The sequence below is a fragment of the Glycine max genome, chromosome 13 (genome assembly GCF_000004515.6).
Source record: "Glycine max cultivar Williams 82 chromosome 13, Glycine_max_v4.0, whole genome shotgun sequence".
In the NCBI taxonomy this organism is placed as follows: domain Eukaryota; kingdom Viridiplantae; phylum Streptophyta; class Magnoliopsida; order Fabales; family Fabaceae; genus Glycine; species Glycine max.
Genome location: NC_038249.2, coordinates 5117223 through 5142287, shown reverse-complemented (window position 1 = coordinate 5142287; position 25065 = coordinate 5117223). Strand labels below are relative to the sequence as shown.

At 39.0% G+C, this 25065-nt stretch overlaps 1 protein-coding gene across 2 annotated transcripts in view; it reads left to right on the top strand.

The window, feature by feature from the left end:
- Positions 1-4058: 4058 nt before the first annotated feature.
- The window catches only part of LOC100776209 (probable plastidic glucose transporter 1), a 33398-nt gene continuing 12391 nt past the window's right edge, over positions 4059-25065 (top strand). Inside the window, exons 1-9 of one of the 2 annotated variants that reach the window (XM_006593825.4) lie at positions 4059-4442; positions 4522-4722; positions 4901-5000; positions 5625-5737; positions 16495-16588; positions 16664-16820; positions 17105-17251; positions 17343-17416; positions 24782-24870. In XM_006593825.4, the coding sequence (XP_006593888.1) occupies positions 4168-4442; positions 4522-4722; positions 4901-5000; positions 5625-5737; positions 16495-16588; positions 16664-16820; positions 17105-17251; positions 17343-17416; positions 24782-24870 (1250 nt within the window). In that variant the 5' untranslated portion in view covers positions 4059-4167. The remainder of the gene's footprint in view (positions 4443-4521; positions 4723-4900; positions 5001-5624; positions 5738-16494; positions 16589-16663; positions 16821-17104; positions 17252-17342; positions 17417-24781; positions 24871-25065) is intronic. The other variant, XM_003542271.5, reaches the window with a different exon arrangement.

The following is a 25065-nucleotide window of genomic DNA, read 5'->3' as shown; positions in this document are numbered from 1 at the left end:
CTTCTTTGAGAAGTTAGATCCTTATCTATCCACACCCCTCCATTAACTAAATTAACCTCCTTAAAAATAATTACGGATGAAAATAATGCAACAAATAATCAAACATCAAACATAATTACTAATAATATATAGATATATATATCAGGGTGTTACAGAAGTAGCATCTCCAATCACCTTTCCTCCTTCTCCATTCTACTGCCATTGATCTTCAAGAAACAAAGAACTCCATTGATGAAGAAAATCCAAGGCCTACAAGCTCCACATAGAGCTACATCAAACCTTTATAATTTTTCTAATATACATGGTTAAAAAGGATTTTTCTCTCTAGTTTAAGGAACTATAAAAACATTTTCTAGATGATCACCACAAAAGTAAAAATTAAGAAAAATCACATATTGCTAGAGTAAAAATGCACAATAGAAAAGTTGGTGCATTTTGCATGTCATGAATGATCCTCAATTTGATTTCATCTCGCAAAGGTGCCAACATATAAGTTGTTGAATTTTGTGTCTAGTTTAATTCAAGACCAATTTTACAAAAAAAAATCAACAGGTAGATTTTGAGAAAAAATCAAAACATTGAACCCAAAAATCCAGCAAGCCTCGCCATCATTGTGGCTAACGATTTTACACTCAAAACTTTTGTAAAAATCTTGAAAAAAATTTGGGCAAAGTCTCCTTTGTATTTGAAGCTCTCCTAAAGTAAATACAAAGAAAAAAATGAAGAAAAATGGCACATGCATCATGCACAACCAGCAACATAGTAGCCATAATTTTCAAAAAACCATATTCTTACCCAACCAATTTACATGCAAAGAGAAAAGAAAAACAATGGAAGCACCATAAACCATTCCAAAGGCTAAACCTTCAAGGTCAAACATGGTTATGAGTCCACACAAAGACCTGCCCCCTTCTCTTACCTAGGGTGTGCTACACGAAATGAAGAGAGGAAGAGGTGAGGATGACAAGTTGATCCCCGAGCTCTAGCAACCTTGCACCAATCATGGAGGAGAGGATTTTTGCTTTCTCTTAGTGTGGGTGGTGGTGAGTGTTAGAGAGAGAGAGAGAGAGAGAGAGAGAGAGAAGTGAAGTTGTGGGCAAGTCAGAGAGGGAAATTGAAACTGTGATTGTGACTAGGGAGAGTGAGTGGAGTCCATATATCCTCATGAGGTGTCACCAAGAAAGGGTTCAATTATGTAGTGTGATTTTATACCATGTAATTATACCGTGATGCAATTAAGTTTTTATAAAGCTTAACCATAAAAATATAATCTATATTATTGAATTATAATTTTATGTGTAAACATTTATTTATAGGTAAAATTTCTCGAGTACTAACGAAGAGACTTAGAACTCAAGTAATTTAAATCAACGACAAACAAAACAATTAATTTCAAACACTATAATAAATATCTAATTAAAATACTACAAATAATTCAATCATAGACAAATTTAATTACAAACAACAATTAAAGAAATTAATCACAAAAAATATATGTATATTGTAAATTCTTGAACTTAACCCTAATTAAGAAATTTTAATTTCCTCTATTTTCCATTCTTTTCTTTAATTACTTGATTAATTACTAGTCACATGCAATTACTCAAGACACGTTTTTCTCATTAAAAACAATTAAAGTTCAAATAAATCCTAATCAAATTGCTTATGTGTTTACTTACCGGGTCAAAATTTAAGGGTGTTACAGTGGCTTGGTAGTAAAAGAATATGTTGGTCGTTTAAAGCTTGGGATAAACTTTGTTGTAAGAGTCATAAATGACTATGAAGAGTACTTGTAACTTTGTTAAGAGTTAGTGAAACTTAATGGATTGTCAAGAATTAGATGTAGTCTCAATGGTAGAGATAAACTAGTATAAAACCTTTTGTGTTGACCTATCTATCTTATCTGCTTGAACTAACCAAGCGTTTAAATCTAAATTTGTTTTAGAAAAGTGTTTTACAAAATCTTTTAGTTATCATCTAACTATGAGTATTTTCTCTCTCTTTACATTGTATCAGATGATAACGTTCTTTGTAAAAAAGGTTTACAAAAATTCTTTAAATCACAATTCAACCCCACTTATTGTGATATTTAACTTTATCACTTAGCCTAACCGTGCACCTTGAGCCTATAACATCTTTAGCTTGGCCTCGCGCCTAGAGCATCTTCATCTCAGCTTCATGCCTTGTGTGTCTTTAGCTCTGTCCTGCATCTAAAGCATCTTGAGCTTGGCTAGGTGCCTTTATAAGTTGACTAGTATCTTCATTAGCTATCTCAAGCGCAAAGCTTAGTGGACATGTGTACCACTTGGACTTTGCAAAACCCATGTAAAGAACGATTAGTCTAGTAGTAGATTACAACATTAATCTAGGAGGCAACTAATATACTTAATCTCTTTCAGCAAGTTTCAGAGCTTAAGGGACATTTGTACTACTCGAACTTGGAACACCACCAATAGGGCGACCGATCAAGTATATCTCTTCCCAAGTAGATAAAAGACTTAATAAAACAGGAAAATGAGAAAGTCTATCTTTACCACCTAAAAGATTAAGATGAAAAAAGATCATATAAGTTTAGGTAAGAAGAGATAGATAAATTTTCTATCTTTATCTATTGGATCTTCTTTATATTTGATGACATTTATATTAGGAAACTAAGCCCATGGACCTAGAGAAAAACTCTATAAAAACAACCTCAATGATATTTGTAACATCCTTGATTTTCAACTTCTCGGTGCTTCTCATACTATGACACTTCACGCGATGACACTTCACTCAACATCCTTGATAGTCAGAATACTCCACCGGTCAGAACCCTCTATAGGTAACCCTTTTCAAGACCTTGGAAATCAGCTCTGCCTGCTTCTAGGATCAATGATTGACCCAACAAACTAACACAAGATTTTTCAGCGTGTTTTGTCCTCACTCACACGTTTTTTAGGAAACTTTCCAGAAGGTCACTCGTCCCATAACTGCTCCAAATTAAACACACTTAACTATGAAAATCTTAAGTGATGGACTACTGAAAAGTAGATGCATCTCGTTGGTATAGATAGTACCAATTAATTCCTTTAAACTATCCTTAACTACACAGTCTCATACCTGCACAACCTTTGAATCCTTCTTATTTTGGTGTGGTTTGATTAAGTGTTACAATATTAGATAACCAATTTCACTCGAACTCATTTTAGATATCTTTCTTCTATCTTTATGCCTCTAACTTAGTCACATAAAGGAGACATAAGAAAAGCACTGACAAGAGAAAATTCGACCAAATTTGATAGGAATAGAAATCATTGAAATTTTATAAGAACTAAATTTTTTATTGTGACTAAAAAAATGAGTATCTTATATAAAATAAAAATATATTTAAACCTAAGAATATATATTTGCATTATTATATTTTAAATTAAACACGAGCACAATATCTATTGTCTTACTAAGATGACCGGTTGGTTTTATTAGTTTAAAAACTCTTAATCTTACCAATTTAAAAACTAATTTTTTATTTGTTTAATCAAAACTTTTTTTTAGTGGTATATGACGTCCTTTATTCTAACAAAAATAAATATAACAAAATGATAGATCAAAAAGATGATTTTTTTTTAAATTCATAAAACATTGAAGAATACCTTTTAAAAGCTCTCGTTTAATTAATTATTCTAAGAAATAATTTATAATAAATATAGTTGTTGAACTTTTAATTATTATATAATTCTTTAACCTTTTTTAATAATTTTAAGCTACTAAAATATTTTAAGATTATGTTATCTATTTTTTTTACCTTTTAACTTTTTTTAAATAATCTATAGTATTTTTTCAAGGATAAATAATTAAATTCATTTTCCGATGTTGACAAATTAATTCTAAAAAAAGTAAAAAATTTAAATTAAATTATTACTAATTTATCTTATTTTTAACGTATTTAATTTATCAATATATCACACATTCCCAAATGAATTTGACTATTACCATTCTTTTAATAAAAACTTTCAATTACATAAAATTAAAATAAATGGACAACATAAACCTGTACGACATAAGAATTCCATCTTGTCCTTCAAAGAAAAAAGAAGGCAAAAGATTCTTTGGGTGACCTTTAACAATATCCAATATCCATTTATTTAGGAATGAACATAAGGGTGTTGGTTGTTTTCCAATTTTGGAACGATGAATTCCCTTAATTTTGTTTCAGCGGCGATCGTGTCTGTTCATTATTCCGAGCCCAGTCCCAAACTCGTTTCCATCTCCAGAGCCAGAGACAAACCTTATACTCTCGTGATCCGTTCCTCTGGCCACCTTTCTAATAAGCTAAAAGTTTCAGCCCTCAAAAGCAACGAAACAAAGCCAAAGCAGTTCTCACTGTGTCAAAACGGATGGCTCCCCGCTTTCCCCCACGTTCTTGTTGCTTCAATGTCTAATTTTATATTTGGGTATCACATTGGGTCAGTCAGTTTCCCTATCTTTGTATTCTCTTAAATCAATAATAAGGTTTTTGATTTTCTAGCCTCTTGTGGATTGCAGAGTCATGAATGGTCCTATTGTTTCCATTGCTCGGGAGCTTGGTTTTGAGGGAAACTCATTCATTGAGGGACTCGTGGTCAGTATATTTATCGCTGGTGCATTTATTGGGAGCATAAGCTCCGCTTCATTGCTAGATAGACTTGGTTCTCGCCTCACATTTCAGATTAATAGCATACCCTTAATCCTTGGGGCAATAATAAGGTACTGTACATTTCTTGTGCTTTCATGTACAAATGATTATGATTATAACATGATTGGCTTTTCCAATTTTTTGATCATCAATACATATTGCCTACAGATTGCAATCACTTTCATTTGAGATTGTAGTTGCTTGGCTGGTAGTCATATTGTTAACATACTTCTTTATAATTTGTGACAGTGCACAAGCTCACTCCTTGAATGAGATAATTGGGGGAAGATTTCTTGTTGGCCTTGGTATAGGTGTAAATACTGTTCTTGTTCCAATATATATATCCGAGGTACATGTTGATATCGACTTTAGTTTTGTATATAATCATTTTCTCGTTCTCCAACTGTACTAAGTTGACTTATCTGATCTCTACAGTCTACACTGTAGTCTCTACACCACAATAGTATATGTATCTTTTTGCCTTCTGTAACTCAGTAGCAACGTTAGCTTCTATTAGGTAGTTGTAAACTGACTACAGTCAGTAACTAGAGTGTGACAGCTGTAATCAACTAACTCTGGTTAGTTGACTGTTAGGATCAACTAAATAAATTGCATTGTAATCCTTTCTCTGTGGGTTGAAATTCCTCACAACAGATTCAATAATATCTTCCTCTTATCTTTCTCTCTGAGTTCCTTTATACACCATATACCAAATCCATGTAACTTTTCCATAAGTGATGTTTAATTATCGGTTATAATGAAAATAAAACAGGCCAAGTTCTAACTGTTGATTTTTCTACAATAATTAATTATACTAAACAGTCCCCCTTCCATGAAGAAAGTATATTTATATTTCTAATGAAAATAGTTTGTACTTAACTATTTTTTGTTTTTGATATGTGGAGGAAAGACATTTTTAAACAGCAAAAACAGGTCCTTCTCACTCATGTTTCTTTGCTATCATGTGGTGTAGGTAGCTCCAACAAAATATAGGGGCGCCCTAGGTTCCTTATGTCAAATTGGCACTTGCCTTGGCATTATTACTTCACTATTTCTTGGAATACCTTCTGAGAATGATCCACATTGGTGAGTTTCTTTCTATTTTTTTTCCTTGTACATTCATGACATTGGTATTTAAATCACAAATTTTCATTTGGACTTTCATGTTAGATCTATATAGTCAATAGTGGCTGTTGTGGCAGTGGCCGCGATTGCGGCGTGGCCCCCCAGCGCGATGGTGAGGTCTGTTGTAGAACGTTTCAATGTTGCGGTTGTTGTGGCCGCAATTGCGTTTCCGAGGCGTTTGGGTGCTACTGCCATGCTGGCAGACACTCTGCGACTTCCTTTGTGCTGGCACTGATCTCTCTCTTCCATTTGAGTGTCGTGACGTTTCACTTTTACAGTGATGGCCTGAGCTAACAGAGAACGTGGTTAGATTTAGGGTTTTAACCTTTTAGGTGTTCTTTTCTAATCTATTGGCCCTCAAGTCCACCGTCTGTCTGCTATATATTTTTATAAGCGTCACTTTTTAATTTGTTACCTGAACTGCTATGCTGTGAAAAAAAATCTGTGAACTGTTAATATAATAAACTAAATAATTATAATACTATTAAAAAAATATAAAAATAATATTTAAAACTTAACATATAATTTAATAAAGTGAAGCATAATATATGATAAATAAATTTCAAATTATAGTAATAAAAAATATAATCAACTAACTAATAGTAATATAAACTAAATTAAACATAATATATAATATGGCAAGATTAATAATGAAAATATTATAAATCATATAATAATAAGACATAGCTTTATCTTGGGTTAATCTAGCTCTATGGTGGGAGTCTTTATCTTGGGTTAATCTAGCAATAGCTTTGCCACAAAACCCTAGGGAACATTACATGCAACATGCAATTGGGATACCTGACGGAAAGAAGCTCACAAGATGGAAATGCTGGTGGATCGCTCTGACATGGTCAATTTTGAATCACAAAAATAAAATAGTATTCCAAAATCAGACCTTTGATGGAAGGAAAATGATGGATGATGCAGTTCTCTTACTCTGGACGTGGGTCAAATCCATGGAGAAGGACTTTGCCATACATTTTAACTAATGGTCCTCTAACCTAAAGGAAACATTCAGTAATTAGGAGGGGATGGGTTTTCTGTAATTCTGTAATAGAATGCGCATTAGCTTGGTTCTGCGTATATACTCGAACCAACTACATAATTACATCTACATATGTATTTCTAGTACCATTGGTACTATTCATATTAATAACATATCTATTTTTGTTGAGCAAATATATATATATATATATATATATATTATATATATATATATATATTTTTTTTTTTTTGCTCAGCAAAAATAATATATATATTGAATAGAGTACCAGAGGTACTAATAGTACAAAAGACCATTCGAGTGGTTCCACAGCCAGACATTAATATTCTGAAAGGGAACCATTCTATGGATACTGATTTCGTATAAGATTTACATAAAGTAGATTCCTAACTATTTAATCCTCTGCTGCTTCATAAAGCTTTTTGTAAAGCTGCTTGCCCATTGATTAAAATGGACTGTAAAGTCTTTCTCGAAACTCTTAAGCCAAGACCAAAGTAGAAACATTGCGTCTTCAAATAATGAGTTAGTGTTGAAGGTTGCATTAGAGTTGTTTTGGAGCCTTCGGAGTAACAGATCAATGGAAGCAACATGCGGCTAATTATTTACATTGTAGTTTGCTGGCTTTTCCTTTCGTTTATCTTGGTATACCCATAGGGGCCAACCCGAGGAGGGGTCAGATGTGGGATTCGGTTATCCAAAAATGTGAGAGACAATTATCAAAATGGAAGCAAAGACATATCTCGTTTGGGGGGAGAGTGACATTAATACAATCAGTCCGAACATCAATTCCTATTTATTTCTTTTCTTTTTTCAGGGTGCTGCAATTGGTGGTGGATAAGCTAGTGAAAATACAGAGGAGATTCCTATGGGGAGGTGGTTCTGACCAAAGCAAGATCTCATGGATTAGGTGGGACACGGTGTACTTACCAAAAGAAAGGGGAGGGCTTGGCATCAAGGATATTAATTCTTTTAATCTCGCTCTACTAGGCAAATGGAAGTGGCATCTTCTACGGAACCAAGGGGAACTTTGGGCTAAAGTAGTGGAATCTAAATATGGCGGATGGAGGGGTTTGGAGGAAGTAGGAAGGGCAGCCAATGAGTCAGCATGGTGGAAGGATCTAAAAAAGGTTGCAATTCAATCTTACCAGGGAAGGGCTCTTCAAGATGGATTTAGATGGAAGGTGGGAGTTGGTGACAAAATCAAATTCTGGGAGGATAGGTGGTTAGGTCAGGAGGAATCATTAGCTGAAAAATATCCGCGACTTTACCTCATATCATCACAGCAACAGCAGACTATCCAACAATTGGGATCTCACAAGGATAATAGATGGGAATGACACTTTATTTGGAGAAGACCACTGTTCGATTCTGAAATCGAATCAGCAATCAGCTTCCTTAATGAGGTAGATGGCAAGACCATACAGCAACAAGGAGGGAACGAATGGGAATGGATAGGACATCCATCAGGCACATATTCTACTCATAGTGCCTACCAGCTGTTATGGGAAGGGGGAGCAGCTGCAAGTAATGATGAATGTTTTATGGAGTTGTGGAAATTGAAGATACCTACAAAGAAAAATCTGCAGAGGAGACAAGTGCAAATCATGGATTTGTCTTGCCCATTTTGTGGATGTGTGAAGGAGGAGGCAGCCCATTTATTCCTTCATTGCGCGAAGATACAGCCTATATGGTGGGAGACTATGTCTTGGATGAATATTAAAAGTGTGTTTCCATCAAACTCGAGACAACATCTCATTCAACACTCATATGTTCAGGTGGATGGCATAAGGGTCAAGAGATGGCAATGTTGGTGGATGGTTGTAGTTTGGTCCATTTGGCAGATGCGAAACACAGTTATCTTCTCAAATGCAGTGAAGTACCCTAGGCTGTATTCAATTTCAATGCAGCAGCACCAGCTCATTAGATCCATGGGAATATTTCGAGATAGGGAGTGGGAGTGGAACTTTGCGTGGAGAAGAGCCTTGTTTGACAGTGAAATTACCTCAGCAGCTAATTTTCTCAAAGATGTTGCAGAATTTAAAATCCAACAACAGATTTCAGATAGTTGGGAATGGTCTGCAGATTCAGAGGGTCATTACTCAACTCGTAGTGCCTATGACTTGATTGGAGAGGGTGCAGGAGATAGAAGGCATGAGGAATGTTTTGAGAAGCTTTGGAGGATGAAGGTTCCAGCTAGGTTTCTGGTGTTTGGGTGGAGACTTTTAAGGGATAGGCTGCCGACAAGGAAAAACCTGCAGAGAAGACAGATTCATCTAACAGATTCTCTCTGTCCTCTATGCAGAATCCATCAAGAGGATGCATCCCATCTCTTCTTCCACTGTAGCAAAGTTCAACCCATATGGTGGGAATCCATGTCATGGCTGCAACTTAAGGGCGCTTCACCTTTAAACCCAAAGCAGCACTTCCTCCATCATTTGGGTCTTCAACCAGCTGGTGTGAGAAATAGTAGATGGCAATGTTGGTGGATAGCTTTGACGTCGTCCATATGGAAATTTAGAAATAGCATTATCTTCTCTAATGTGACTTTTGATGCTAACAAATTGTTCGAAGAGGCCATATTCCTTCTTTGGTCTTGGCTTAGGGGCTTTGAGAAGGATTTTTCAGTGCATTTCAATCAATGGTCATCTAACTTACCACAGAGTTTTATGTATTAGCAGGGGACTGCATAGTGTTCACATTGACACATGTAAAATCATTTGCTTTTGTATCCATAGTTTGGTTCCCCCTCAGAATTTTAAGTCTGACTGTGGAACCATTTATATGGATCTCTTTTGTACTATGAGTACCTCTGGTACTTCTTTTTATATATAATACTTATCTTTGCCGATTAAAAAAAAAAATCTTCTCAAATGCAATTTTCAATGGCAACAAGTTGTTCGAGGATGCTGTATTCTTAATGTGGACTTGGCTAAGAAGCATGGAGAAAGATTTTACCATTCACTTTAATCAATGGTCAAGTCAAATTCGACAAGGATTTTTGTATTAGTAGGGGGTAGCTTTTCTTGAATTTCTAGCAGTTGTTCTACTTATGTAGCCATATTTTGGTTCCTAATCAAACTGTAGCAGTTTCACTAAGGAACCATGTGTATGGTACTCTACTTATGTACATAGTACCTCTGGTACTTGTATCTATTCAGATTTATATATATATATAACTATTTTTGCTGATAAAAAAAAAGTTAAGGCTAACCACCAGTATTGCCATCTGTTTGTCCTTAGTCCATTGAGTTGAACACCAAAATGTTGAAGAAAGTGCTGCTTTGGGCTAAACGGGAAGGCGCCTTTAATCTGCAGCCGTGACATGGTGTCCCACCAGATGGGTTGTATTTTACAGCAATGGAAAAACAAATGGGGTGCACCCTCCTCTGTATTTCTGCAAAAAGGACATTGCAAATCTGTAAGCTGTACCTGTCTCCTCCTCAAATTCTGTCTTGTTGGTAATCTGTCTCTTATCAATCTCCATGCAAATACTGCAATCCTAGCTGGAATCTTTATTTTCCATAGCTTCTCAAAACAGTCCTCCTGTCTACCAACTGCTGCTTCTTCTCCTAACAAGTTGTATGCAGTTCTTGTTGAATAATGACCCGCTGGATCTCCAGACCACACCCAAGTATCTGTGCCTTGTTGCTGAATTGTTGTATCTTCAATGTCTGTGAGAAAATTAACTGCTGAATTGATTTCATTTTCAAACAATGGCCTTCTCCAAGAGAGATTCCACTCCCACCCTCCATCTGTATGTATTCCCATCGATCTTATGACTTGATGCTGCTGTAGTGATATTAAGTATAGTCTAGGATATTTCTCAGCCAATGATTCCTCCTCCCCAGTCCACTTGTCCTCCCAAAATTTAATTTGGTCTCCGCTGCCCACCCTCCACTTCATTCCCTTTTGGATAATCTGTCCTTGGTGTGAGCTGGAGAGGGCCTTTTGTAAGTCTCTCCACCAAACAGATTTGTTGCCTACCCTATCCACTTCAGCCAAGCCTCTCCATCCTCCATATTTCGAGTTCAGCACCCTAGCCCATAACTCCCCTTTGTGTTGCCTGAGATGCCACTCCCATTTGCCAAGCAACACCATATTGAAGTTGTTGATATCCTTTATGCCTAGTCCTCCCTTCTCTTTTGGCAAACACACGGTCTCCCAGCTAATCCATGCAATTTTATTTTGATCCGGTCCTCCTCCCCATAGGAATCTACGTTGTATCCTCACGAGCTTATCCACCACTGATTTGGGCACCCTGAAAAAAGAAAGAAAGTAAATGGGTATCGATGATAAGACTGATTGTATGAGTGTCACTCTCCCTCCAAAGGATATGTATCTCTGTTTCCACCTCGCTAACTTTCTCTCACACTTGTGTATTATGGACTCCCACATGTGACATCTCCTCGGGTTTGCTCCTATGGGTATTCCCAGGTAATTAAAAGGAAGGACCAGCAAGCGGCAGTTCAGGTAGTTAGCTGTGTGTTGCTTCCATAGATCAGATTTGCCAAAAGCTCCAAAGCAACTCTTGGCAAAATTGATTTTAAGTCCTGAAGCTAGTTCAAATGTCCTGAGAATGGCTTTGATTGTTTTAACATTTTCCATGTTTGCTTCCCCAAAAAAGATTGTGTCGTCGGCAAACTGTAGGATGCTAATCTCCACTTGATTTAAGCCTACTTTAAAGGCCTGATACAGATTTTCCTCCTTAGCTTTTCTCATCAAGCCGTTCAACCCTTCAGCTACCACATTAAATAGAAAAGGTGCCAACGGATCTCCTTGTCTTAATCCTCTTTTAGGGAGGAACTCAGCTGTAGGGCTGCCGTTGACCAAAACCGAAATGGACGCTGATTTCAAACACCCCTCTATCCATTTAATCCATATGGAGCTAAAGCCTGTCCTGTCCAGCATGTACAACAAAAAATCCCATGATACCGAATCATATGCCTTCTCAAAGTCGACTTTGAATATAAGCCATGATTTGGTAGTCCTCTTTGCCTCGTCAAGCACCTCATTTGCAATGAGTACACTATGTAATAGGTGTCTTCCTTCAATAAAAGCCGATTGAGTTTCGTCAACAATATCAGCCATCACTTTCTTCATTCTGTTGGCCAGCAATTTAGCAACAGTCTTATACATGCAGCCAATGAGGGAAATAGGTCTGAAGTCATTCAGGAATTGAGGGTCAGCCACCTTAGGTATCAAGGCTATGAAGGATGCATTACACCCCCTCGGGAGAACACCGTGAACATAAAATTCATCTAGGAAGTGCAAGATATCAGATTTGAGTAGGTGCCAAAACTGTTTGATGAAGTTAAAATTCAAACCATCGGGCCCTGGACTTTTGTCGCTCCCACACTCCCATACGACTTGTTTAATTTCCTCCTCTTGGAAACGAGCAGTCAGCATATCATTCTGATGCTGATTTATTTTCTGAAAACAGATCCCATCCAATCTAGGCCTATGATAATTTGATTCCTGGAATCGTTTTGAGAAAAATGCTCTGACTTCCTCCTTTACCTTAGATGGTTCATGACACCAAGTTCCATCAACCATTACAACCTTCAGATAATTGTTCCGCCGATTAGCATTCAGCAACATGTGAAAATATCGAGAATTACAATCTCCTTGCTTAATCCACTTGACTCTAGCCTTTTGCCTCAAAAGTGATTCATGAGCTTGGGCAGCTGACCACAGAGCTTCCTGCAGTTGTTTCAGTTTCAGCTGTTCTTGATTAGTTAGCTGTCTTTGGCTCGTATCCTCCTCAAGTTTGTTTAGTTCCTCCTCAATCGTCTTCACCCTCCTTAGAGTGTCTCCAAACTGCTCCCTATTCCACATTTTCAGCCTTTGCTTCAACCTCTTTATCTTTTCTTTGAGGACATATCCACCCCAACCTGGTTGCTGGTTGGAAGTCCAGCAACTAGTGACTGTTTCCTTGAAAGACTTCTCAGACAGCCAACAATCGAGGATCCTAAAAGGTTTTGGGCCCCAATCAACTGATGACGATCTGAGCATGACGGGGCAATGGTCTGAAAAATTCCTTGGCAAAGTAGATTGAGTGCTTGCCGGCCATCTGTCGTGCCACTCAGGAGAAATCAGGAATCTGTCAAGCTTACTCCTGAATGTGCCATTTGGTCTAAACCAGGTGAAATTTCTCCCCAGCCATGGTTCCTCTATCAACTCCAAGTCATCTATCCAGTCGTTGAACTCCTTGATGTCATTTGTCCCTAATCCCCTTTGGCAGATCCCGAATCTCTCAGCAAGGTCCCTGATGCTATTAAAGTCACCACAGATGCACCATAAATCTCCTGCTAGAGAGTGCTTCAGCTGCCTAACCTGATCCCATAGTATCCTCTTGTTCTGCATTTCGCAAGGTGAATAAATTGTAATTATACTGATTTGCTGTGCTTCCCTCAGCCATTCTCCTCTCAAGAAAATAAAGCCATTGCCAACAACTTTCGTTTGTAATCTAAATGTTCGTTCGCTCCACAAACATAAGATACCACCTGCTGTGTTGACAGCAGGTTGTGCCTCCCATCTAACATCCGTATCCCCCCACAATGATTGACACATTGTTTTGTCAATTGACTATCTCTTTGTCTCTTGTATGCATATCATATCCGTGTTCTCCTTCTTGATCATTCTACGAATAGCTGCCCATTTTACACCCCTCGCTAACCCCCTGATGTTGTATGATATTATATTCATGGATAACCACTGCTATTTCCCAGCCTCACTGCTTCATTCATGTCTTTGTCCTCCATTTCCCTTAGTTTCTCTATAATTGGATGCGGGTCATCACCTCCTGTAGCCCCTAGTTTTGTAGCCCTGTTCCATATGTCGAATACATCCTGGGATTTTAGTGTTTCCGAAGCTTCCTCTATATCTTCATTGATTAATGCTATCTCTGTTGTGGAATCTTGTTGGGTACTGACTGCGTGCCCTTCACGCAACGTACCTTGGGGGTGCTGGGTTTGGGAATGTCTCAGCCTTGTGGGTGTCATCTTAACAGTTGAAGGCTGACCCGTAGGATTTTTCTTTTGAAACCTCCTTTTTCTTGAGTACACCATGCAGTTGTTTGCGGAATCCCCGTTATCATTGTGCAACATAAGGCCCATGGTGTGTTTGGGCTTTAGAGGGGTGCAGATAGAAAGTTCCTTTTCGGTATTGGGCCCTCCCTCAATTACATTAGGGGTGTCGAAATCCACAGGCACAGGTTTTGCACTTGCTGCACTTGTGCCGTCTCAACTTTTAAATTTGTTGACCCAAGTTCTGTTTCATCTGCCACGTTGCTTGTTGCTGCCATGTCAGCACTTGCTTTTGGTTTTTTCTTCAATGCATCTACTGCCCCTGTAGAGTCTCCCTCATCACTCTTTCCTTTCTTATGCAACTTCACACCGCTTCCTGCAACACCCACCCCCTCGGTACACTGTGCCAAGCCATGATTGGGAGGCGTGTCGTGAGCAGAACTAGCCGTTAAGGCTCGGGTCGCACTTTGTGATGTGACCTGATCTGTCGCACGCGGGGTAGAGGCATTACCTAGTGGGTAACTTCCGTCGTGAGACCCACTGGGTAAAAGGGGTTCCCGATGGGCTTCCTCGACTTCCGCTATGCCACCCCCGTCAGAGTCAGCGTCACCGCCTACCTGCGCCGGTGAGAGTCGCGTGACGTCTTCAAGGCCGCGGGGGCTGGTGGTTCTCAGTGTAAGGCTCCCGAGGGAGATGTCTTTAGAGGAGATATCGTCCGACGACCCTCCCATCGAACTGCGTCGCCGTTGGTAATGAAAGCTGCCTCCTCTGGTTTCCTCAACGACAAACACCTTGAAACATTCATCGCTTATGTGGACTTCAACCATGTGGTTGATTGTTGGTCTCCATGGTGTTTTTAGGAGCACCCTAGCCCTATCAAGCCTCCTCTTCTCCTTTGTGTCGTCATCTATTTCCACCAAATCCCCCATTGCTGCCAGTATGTGCCTAAAGTACTTCGTGTCCCAAGCCTGCAGCGGGATGCCCCAAACTTGGACCCATGTCAACCTAAAACCTGTGCGAATACCTGGGTTCCATTTCTCCATCGAATAGAACATTGATGTCCCTCCATGTTGCCCCCCATTCATGAGGTGTTTAGCTCCATTGTCCGTGAGTCCGAGCAATAAGATTAGATCATCACCAATATACTTGGGTGATATGTCCAGCCCAGTTTCCCATAGCAGCTCTTCCTCCACTCTGTCAAACATTGCGGGGTTTGATAGTCTCCTTACCCACGCGTCCTTCAACCAATTGGTATCTTCAGGTTCTATGTTAAGATGAATGGAAGATGTGGTAGTGTGGTGTGCTTGGGGGTGACTATGGTAAGGCTGCCGTGACCCCTTGGGGCCAATGTTTCTTCTCAGTACCTCAGCATATGATCCCTGGTTTGTGTATTTCTTTTTCTTGCAACAATCAACTTCGTGTTGGGTGTTGTCGTCTTTGTCCTGTGACTTGTTTCCTGGAGTCCTCTGTCCCAGTCTCTCCCTGTTGTACCTAGGTATGTTGACATATAGCTTCAACCCCCTAATGATGATATTGTCGAGTTGTTTTGCCAGGTTATGGGTGTCTCTGACCCCTTTGAATCTGACATCCATATCTCCTTCCGTTATTATTCCTTCTGTTGGGTATGAAGATTTCCCGCACATCTCCCCACTTTTTGAAATGACTCCACAGCTCCTTCTCCGTAATATCGTCGGAGAATCGGGTGAAGTAGAAGGATGATATATCCCTTTGATCCCTCCAGTTTGAGATGCTGTTATGCTGGTGTCTCCCCGTATTACCTGGGTTTACCCGTTGGGAGTACCCCTTAGAGCTCACTCTGTCTCTCTCAATTGCTTGATCTCTATACCTAACTCTCCCCCACCCTCTATGTCGCTCTCTCTCTCTCTCCCTCTCCCACTCTCTCTCTCTCTTACTCTCATCTCTCTCTCCCTCTCCCTCTCCCACCCTCTCTCTCTCTCTCTCTCTCTCTATATATATATATATATATATATTTCAGAGTAGGTAAAGGAAAAGATTAAATAGCGGTCATCCCACTATCCCACTTTAGGGGTAGGCCGCTCCGTGCCACGATAAAGGGATTGACAACTATGTGTTAGATTGATTTAAATGTATGGTTTTACATGAATGCCAAGCAAGAATGGCTGGTGTATTTGAATGAATAAATTTTTAGGACTTTTACTATTAATGACTAATTTAAACAGCAATTTTCTGTGTGATAATCTCTCTCTCTCTCTCTCTCTCTCTTTTTAAATTTTTTTTATTTAATGCATGCAAATGTACATTGTTTTAGTAATTTATTAAAATATATTTGCAGTATTGTATTTTTTTACTTTTCAAGAAGGACTTGCCATATTTGTATTGTGTCACACTTGTGCCTTATCCCTATTTTCTGTTATTCCAAATTGGTCTTCAAGGATGCAGAGCCAGAGCTACAGGCTCACAGCCTTGTTTTGCAGCATTGAGAAAAACTGCTGACAATATTGTTTGGTAACAATGGCTGATAGACTCATTTTGATATGTTTTGAACTTAATGTAAAAGGAACATACTTCTCTATGGCTCACTGAAATCAAGCCTTCACTTATAAATTCACAGCGATTCTTCCACCAATTATGTGTTTATAGTCTTTAAAAACAGAAAATTGTTTTCCAAATAATGCCTATTTGGCACCAACAGAAACATATTTCAGGTGGAGGACAATGCTGTATATTGCTAGCATCCCAGGTATTCTTGTTGCACTTGGTATGCAGTTTGCTGTTGATAGTCCGCGCTGGCTTTGCAAGGTAGGAGCTTGTTATTTACATAATTGATATTAACAACTTTTTCACTGTTTATAAAGCTTTAATATTTCTGCTCAGGCTGGGAGAATAAATGATGCTAAAACAGTAGTACGTGAGCTTTGGGGAGCATCTGAAGTTGATAGTGCAATTGAGGAATTTCAGTCCGTCAGCAAGAATGATGGTAGTGATTTGGCCAGTAGATGGTCAGAGATCTTGGAGGAACCGCATTCTAGAGGTTGTGTCAAGGTGGTTTTGGCAGTTACTATTAGACAATATGCAGCATTCTGTGCTTGGAATTCTTTTCCCCATCTTAGTTGCCTAATAGATTGCTTACCATGTCAGGAGAAAAATAAGTACATTAAAGTAATAGTTTCAGCTGGATAGGGGAATGAATTTAGCTCCATAAAACAAAACTTTCTCTTTTTATAAACAAATACATATTTATAATCATTACTTGTGCATGGCACTTGAAAGTTTGAAGCATAAAATTTGCTGTGGATTTTCTTTGTATGATTGCAGTTGCCTTTATTGGAGGTACTCTTTTTGTACTTCAGCAGTTTGCAGGCATAAATGGAGTTCTTTATTTTTCATCATTGACCTTTCAAAAAGTTGGAGTTGAAAGCAGTGCTTTAGCAAGCTTGTTTGTTGGGCTTACTAACTTTGCAGGTTTGCAGTCTGCACTACTTTTCATTTTTATCTCTATAAATTTCTTCTAGGTATCTGATTCTGATTGCTTTGATATGTTGTTTTTCTTCAGGTGCACTGTGTGCGTTATACTTAATTGATAGGGAAGGGAGACAAAAGCTTCTAATAGGAAGCTACTTAGGAATGGTGAGTGTGTACAAGATGTTCATAGTTTCGTGCTATATTGAGAAAGGAGAAATAGAGGCATTGGACAGAAACAGTGTCTCAATACACAACGGTTGAGAGTTTATATAGGCTTATTGAATTAATTATGCATAAATAGAGGATATTCAATTTCCTCTAAATTAGAGATTTATGCCTATAACTACATTTATTACAATATCGTACTTTGATTCTCAACACTCCCCCTCAAGCTAGAGTATATAAGTGAAACGTTTTTTTTTTTGATCAGCAAAAGTATATATATAATATATAGAACATTAAAATTAGTACAAGTGGTACTGTTCAAGGACCTATGGAAGCTAAAGATCCCAGCTAAAACATCAATCTTTGCTTGGAGGTTAATTAGAGATTGATTGCCGACTAAGTCTAACCTGCAGAGGAGGCAAATAGATATAAATGACAGCCTGTGTCCTTTCTGTAGTATTAAGGAGGAGACTGCATCTCATCTCTTCTTTGACTGCAGTAAAACACAACATCTATGGTGGGAATCCCTATCATGGATAGGAACCTCGGGGGCCTATCCTACAAATCCAAGGCACCATTTTTTGCAGCACAACAATGGGATGAATGGTGTGAAGAAATACAATAGGTGGAAGTGCTGGTGGGTAGCTCTAAACTGGTCCATTTGGCAGCATAGGAATAAGGTTATTTTCATGAATGTTCCATTCAATGGCAGTAGGCTGATGGAAGATGCACTGTTTCTGGTATGAACATGGTTCAGAGCAATGGAGAAAAACTTTACAATGCATTTCAACTATTGGTCTAGCAATCTACCAGCTGGTTTTCTGTAGACTAGGGAGACACCAGCTGTGGTTTTGTAATCTTTAGTCGTTGATTAGTTGGCTCCTATCAGTCTGTATTCAGCTTGATATGCGGATTCACTAGCCTTACTTACATATTCTTGTATCTATAGTACCTCTGGTACTTTGTTCTATATCAATATATATTAATTTTGCTGACCAAAAAAAAATCCTAGCATTTGCAAGGTGCAGAACTGTAGTGACCTAATACATGCTAACCAACTTGAATTAGGAAACCAAAGATCTGGCTAACCGCTAGGTACCCAACCAGCCTAACTTGTATTATATAAACTATCCCCCCTCAACACAAAAACTATCCCTAATGTTATTGGACCAGGAGTGAAACAGGATATCAAATCCTTTCTCCAGATTTTTAAGCCAGGTCCACCAATAAAATAGAGCGTCCTCCATCACTTTATGGCGGTTGAAACTTTCATTTTGGAAGACCATCCTATTCCTATGCTGCCAAATACACCATGTCAAAGCAATCCACCAGGTCTGCCACCACTGAAGCCTAAGTCCGCTGAGATTGTAGTAGGAATGTTGAAGGAAGTGTTGTTTTGGATTTTCCGAGAAAGCACCCACTACATTTACCCATGATCGCGATTCCCACCATAGTGGCAAGATGTTAGCACAAGTGAAGAATAAGTGAGCCTTGTCCTCATCATGACTTTTGCAAAATGGGCAGGTCATGTCATTAGTTTCCACATTCCTCCTTCTTAAGTTATTCTTTGTAGGAAATCTTTCCCTAATCAATCTCCAAGTGAAAATTGTTGCTTAACTTGGGACTTTTATCTTCCATAGTGCTTTAAACGTTTCATCTTGACTCTCCAACGACAAATTTCTATTGAGTAATTCGTAAGCACTCCCTACTATATACTTACCGCTCGAATCTCCCTCCCATCTCCACATGTCCTATTGCTGCACATGTACCGTCAGACGCTGTAAGTCTTCCATAAATTTTGCAACAGTGTCTATTTCAGCCTCCAAGAGGAACCTCCTCCACTGAAGCTTCCATTCCCAACCTATATTTGCTATTGTCCCCATTTGCTGGATGTGTTGATGTTGCTGTTGAGAAATCTGGTATAGTCTTGGATACTTCTCCTTAAGCGAGACCCCATTCTCCATCCATTCATCTTCCCAGAACAAGACCTTTGATCCACATCCTACTTTCCATTTTGTCCCATTTTTAAGCCAGCTCCCCTCCTCGAACAGATTACAAACAAAGCAAAGATCCCGCCACCGAAGAGATTCTCTAATGGACCTTCTTGTCGCATCCAAATTCCTCCACCCCCCATACTTTGATTCCAGAACTTGTGCCCACAGCTCCCGAGTAAAGCCCAAGTCCCTTTTCTCCTTTGGCAGTCAAACTGTACCCCAATTCACCCAGGGCATATAAGTCAAACGTGCTGAGCTTGTTACAAATATAATTAATTCTTGGTCTCTAGAGTTGACAAAACTTGTGGTAATGTCCCTTGATCATCGTCTCTCTAATGAAATGGCAAACAACTTCAATATTTTTGGTTCTCTCATGGATGGCTGGATTAGAGGCAATATGTAGAGTTGTTTGATTGTCACATATAAGTGTCATCTATGTAGCTTCTTCAAACTTGAGCTCTCTAAGGAGTTGTTTCAGCCATGAGCTCACTAGTCACTAAAGCTATGGCCTTGTATTCTGCTTTAGCACTTGATCTTGCTACAACATTTTGCTTCTTGCTCTTCCAAGAAACTAAGTTTCCCCCAATCAACACGCAATACCCAGATGTGGATCGCTTATCATTGGGAAAGCCAACCCAGTCAGCATCTGAGTAGTCAATAGAAGGCAACCCAGTCGTGGTGGCCTGTTTCCTAATGTGTAGTGTCAATGTAGGGAGATCCAGATATCAGATGGGAATTGCAACCTTCGGTCAGTTCGGCTGGTGGCATTCTATGTATATGGAATGAGAAAAATTTCAAGGTAGAAAGAAGAACTTTAGGAGCTGGATTCATAATGCTGACAGGCAAATGGCGCCAGGAAACACAGCTAGTACATGTAATTAATATATACTCACCATGTAATCTCCAAGAAAAAAGGTCGTTGTGGGAAAACATTAAACACCTGAAAAATCAAAATCCTGAAGGTTATTGGTGTATTTTGGGGGATTTCAATAATATAAGGACAGCTGCAGAGAGAGTGGGATCAAGTCAGAGGGGGCAGCATGAGGGAAACATCCGGGAATTTAATGAATGGATAACGGAGTTGGAAGTTGAAGAAGCACCGTGGGTGGGGAAGCGGTTTACTTGGTACAGACCAAACGGCAGTGCTAAGAGCAAGCTGGATAGGTTTTTGATCTCTCCAGAATGGTTGTCCAAATGGTCTGCTTCATCTCAATACACTCTCAAGAGGAGCTTTTCAGATCATTGCCCTGTCATGCTCAAATCTCAGAGCATTGATTGGGGTCCTAAGCCTTTTCGCATTCTAGACTGCTGGCTCAAAGATCAGTCCTTCAAGAAGCTGGTTCAGCAAACCTGGTCCAATAATAATCAAGGAGGGTGGGGAGGTTGTGTTAAAACAGAAAATTAAAGCTCTCAAAGTCAGCATCAAGGAGTGGAACAAGACACATTTTGGAGATACTTTAAGAAAATACATGCAGATGTGTATGGAACAACCCCAGCTCATATACCTGCTGAACAGAAAAGAGAAGCAGCAAAGAATTGGGATATGGCAAAGAGTTTGAGAGTAACTTGCCAACTTGAGGAAGGCACAATGATCTCAAAACTGATGTGTATGGATGAAAGGGATAAGGAAGAGGCTCAAAGGTTGGGAATCAGGGAAGGGGATACATGCAGATCATATCTTATAATGTTAGAGGTTTGGGGAGGGGGGTGAAGTGGGCAGCTATCAGGAAATTAGTAAAAAAAGAGTGGATGATATGCTGTGCTTACAAGAAACTAAGAAGGAACAAGTAGATAAGGCTATGTGCCAAGCATTGTGGGATGATTTGGAATTCAGCTGGGAAATGCAATCAGCCTGTAATAATGCAGGAGGAATCCTGTGCTTATGAGTGAGCAAGTTTTCAGACTTGAGAAGAAGCTCAATGGCAATTGTTTTATCTACCTGGAAGGAATCTAGGTGGCTGATGGTGCAAAAGTCATTATAGTAAACATTTACTCTCCATGTGATGTGGGTATGAAGAGAAATCTGTGGGATCAAATTAGACAATTGAGAAATGCTAACTTGGGAGGTCTTTGGTGTATATTAGGTGATTTTAACAGCATCAAAGACAACAAGATGAGAGGGCTGCCATGGAATTCAATGAGTGGATTGCTGACCTAGAAGTTGATGATGTGCCTTGGCTGGGGAGAAAATACACATGGTATAGACCAAATGAGACAGCTAAGAGTAGGCTGGACAGGATCTTAGTATCAGATGAATGGCTCATTAAATGGCAAGGCAGCACCCAGTTTGTTTTGGAGAGGAATTTCTCAGATCATTGTCCAATTCTGCTGCGATCAACTTCTGTGGACTGGGGTCTGAAACCTTTTAGGGTGCTGGATTGCTGGTTTGATGATAAAAACTTCAGAAAAGTGGTTCGAGAATGGTGATCAGCAAATTCCATAAGAGGATGAGATGGCTATATGCTAAAAGAAAAAATAAAAGGCCTTAAACAGAGACTGAAAGTTTGGAATAAGGAGCAGTTTGGCGACACTCAAAAGAAGATATTAAGAGTTGAGAGGGAGTTGAATGTGCTGGAAGTTGAAGGGGATCAAAGACAGCTGAGTGACCATGAACTAAAATTAAGAAAACAGTTGCAGGAGGAGTTGTGGCTGCAGCCTCATGAATCTTTGCAAAGATAGAAGACCAGGACCAGGTGGATCAAGGAAGGGGACTGTAATTCTAGATCCAGATTAGATGGGGTTGGATTCAAGGTCATTGCCCAGCAACAAAATGATTCTCTGGTAGAGAGATTCCATGAGAAAGAAGTAAAGGATGCAGTGTGGGATTGTGGGAGTGACAAGAGTCCTGGACCATACGGGCCAAATCTCAAATTCGTCAAGGAATTTTGGGATGTCATCAAATCCGATGTGCTCCAGTTTCTGGATGAATTTTGTCAATGGAGGATTTCCAAAGGTAATTAATGCTTCATTCATAGCATTGATTCCTAAAGTTCAAGACCCACAGAGCCTCAACCAATATAGGCCCATCTCACTAATAGGAAGCATCTACAAGATTGTGGCTAAGTTGCTAGGCAGAAGGTTGAAGAGGGTGATGCCTGATATCATAGATGAGAGACAAACTGCCTTTATAGAGGGCAGACATATGCTGCACAATGTTCTCATTGCAAGTGAAGTGGTTGAGGAGGTGAAATGATGCAATAAAAGCTGCATGGTATTCAAAGTTGACTATGAGAAGGCGTATGACTTAGTCAATTGGGACTTTCTGTTATACATGCTAAGAAAGCTGGGCTTTTGCTCCAAATGGATCACTTGGATTGACGGCTTCCTTAAATCAGCTTCCATATCTGTATTGGTTAACGGGACTCCTTTAGTTGAATTCATTCCACAAAAAGGACTTAGACAAGGGAATCCACTAGCCTTATTTCTTTTCAACATTGTTGTAGAGGGATTAATTGGCCTGACGAGAGAAGCTTTGCAGAAAAATCAGTTTAAAGCTTTCTCAGTTTGTAGAAATTTGGTGGATATCAGCATCTTGCAGTATGCAAATGATACGATATTCTTTGGTGAAGCGTCAATGGAGAATGTGAAAGCAATTAAGGTGATGCTGAGAAGTTTTGAGTTGGCCTCAGGATTGAAAATAAATTTTGCAAAAAGCAGTGAACGGATAGCGCAGCAACATACTTAAATTGCAGCCTGATGTTTGTACTTTTTCCTTACTTGGGTATTCCGATTGGGACAAACCCAAGAAGTAGTGTGACTTAGGATACTATTATCAAAAAATGTGAGAGAAAATTAGCAAAGTGGAAACAAAAAAACATTTCTTTTGGGGGAAGGGTGATTTTGATTAAGTCAGTCCTGAACTCCATCCCTATCTATTTTCTTTCATTTTTCAGGATTTTGAAGAAGGTTGCGGACAAGTTGGTGAAGGTGCATAGGAGGTTTCGGGGTGGGGGTGGGGGTGGGGGGGTGATGCAAAGCAGAAGAAGATTGCTTGGATTAGTTGGGGATCAGCTTGCCTATAAAAGGAGAAAGGGGGTTTGGGAATTAGGGACTTGTCCAAATTTAATTCTGCCCTTCTTGGAAAATGGTGGCGGAACTTGTTTCACCATCAAGGGAGCTGTGGGCTAGAGTGTTGGACTCTAAGTATGGAGGATGGAAGAACCTAGATGAGAATAGAAGGAACTTGGCAGAATCTGTATGGTGGCAAGATCTTAGGTCCGCTTGTCAGTCAATGGGGGAGGGAAACTGGTTCAAAAGGGGAATAAGATTGAGTGTGGGGTGTGGGTCAAAGGTGAGGTTTTGGGAGGATGGGTGGAAGGAAGACAGTGTTCTGTTGATGGACAAATACCCTAGACTTTATCTTATCTTGAACCAACAGAACAAACTTATCCAGCAAATGGGGACCTTATCAGATGCAGCATGGCAGTGGAACTTGCAGTGGAGGAGGTTTCTATTGGAATCAGAAACAGTCATGAGTGCCAACTTTCTGGAGGATTTGCAGGATCTCTCCATCGGTCCTAATCAACATATGTATTTTCAGTACCCCTGGTACTCTGCGTATAATATAATTATCTATTTTTGCTGAGAAAAAAAAAATCCCAGCCAAAGCTGCTTTCTTTGCATGGAGATTATTAAGGGACAGATTGCCTACTAAGAACAACATGTGCAGGAGGAACGTACAGATCAGTGATAATCTATGATAACTATACAGTCAGTTATATGGTTCCTTAATTTGTGCTGTATAGTCTGTATTATGGAACCATATTCCTGCATTATAGAGTGCTGACTTGTATATATTGGGAAAAACCCAAATCCCACATCGGCTAAAGATAAAAGCCAAGAGTATATAAGTGAGGGGCAACCCTCACCCCTTGAGCTAGCTTTTGGGATTGAATTAGGCCTAAACTCTCATTCTTAAGAATCTAAGAGTATATATACTAGTACCACTTGTACTGCTTTTATTATAATTTATATAATATTATTTTTGCTGATAAAAAAAAAAAAACCCCTCTAACTAACTAACTCATTAATAGTCTAACTATCTTAACTAACTCTTCCTTCTTATATCCTAACACTATCTCATTAGTTAGGCAGATAAAAGTGATGGGGAAAGGAGACAGTTGTTTCTTTTGTTTTTTTGTTATTTCACATTTATGCAGTGTATCTTCCCCTTCATTCTGTTCTGATCTGTCCTCCTCATCAACAATAGATGAAAAGATTGAGAGATGTTATAAATAAAACAGGGTTATTCTGACTAGTTCCTATAATGTGCACATAGGCGCACAGTTTGTTTAAATCTTGCTCCTAGTAAGTAGTCTAGTCTTTTCTCACTAGATTATTATGGATGACTTTTACTTCTGTATCTTTGTAGGCAATTTCAATGTTTCTTGTGGCCTCTGGTATCATCTTTCCTTTGGACGAGCAACTCGGCAACAACTTATCAATACTAGGAACTATCATGTAAGCATTTACTTGGTTCTGCTAAGAATCCAGTGCCATTTGCTTTTGCGATAAAATCCTAGCTTTTTCATGCCCAATTAAAATTAGGTTTACAATCACTTGATGCTTGTTCAAATTAATTTACTTCTCTCTATTTTTCTCTCCTCAGATACTTATTTTTCTTATTCCTTGATTGCCAGAGTTACAATGAAGGTA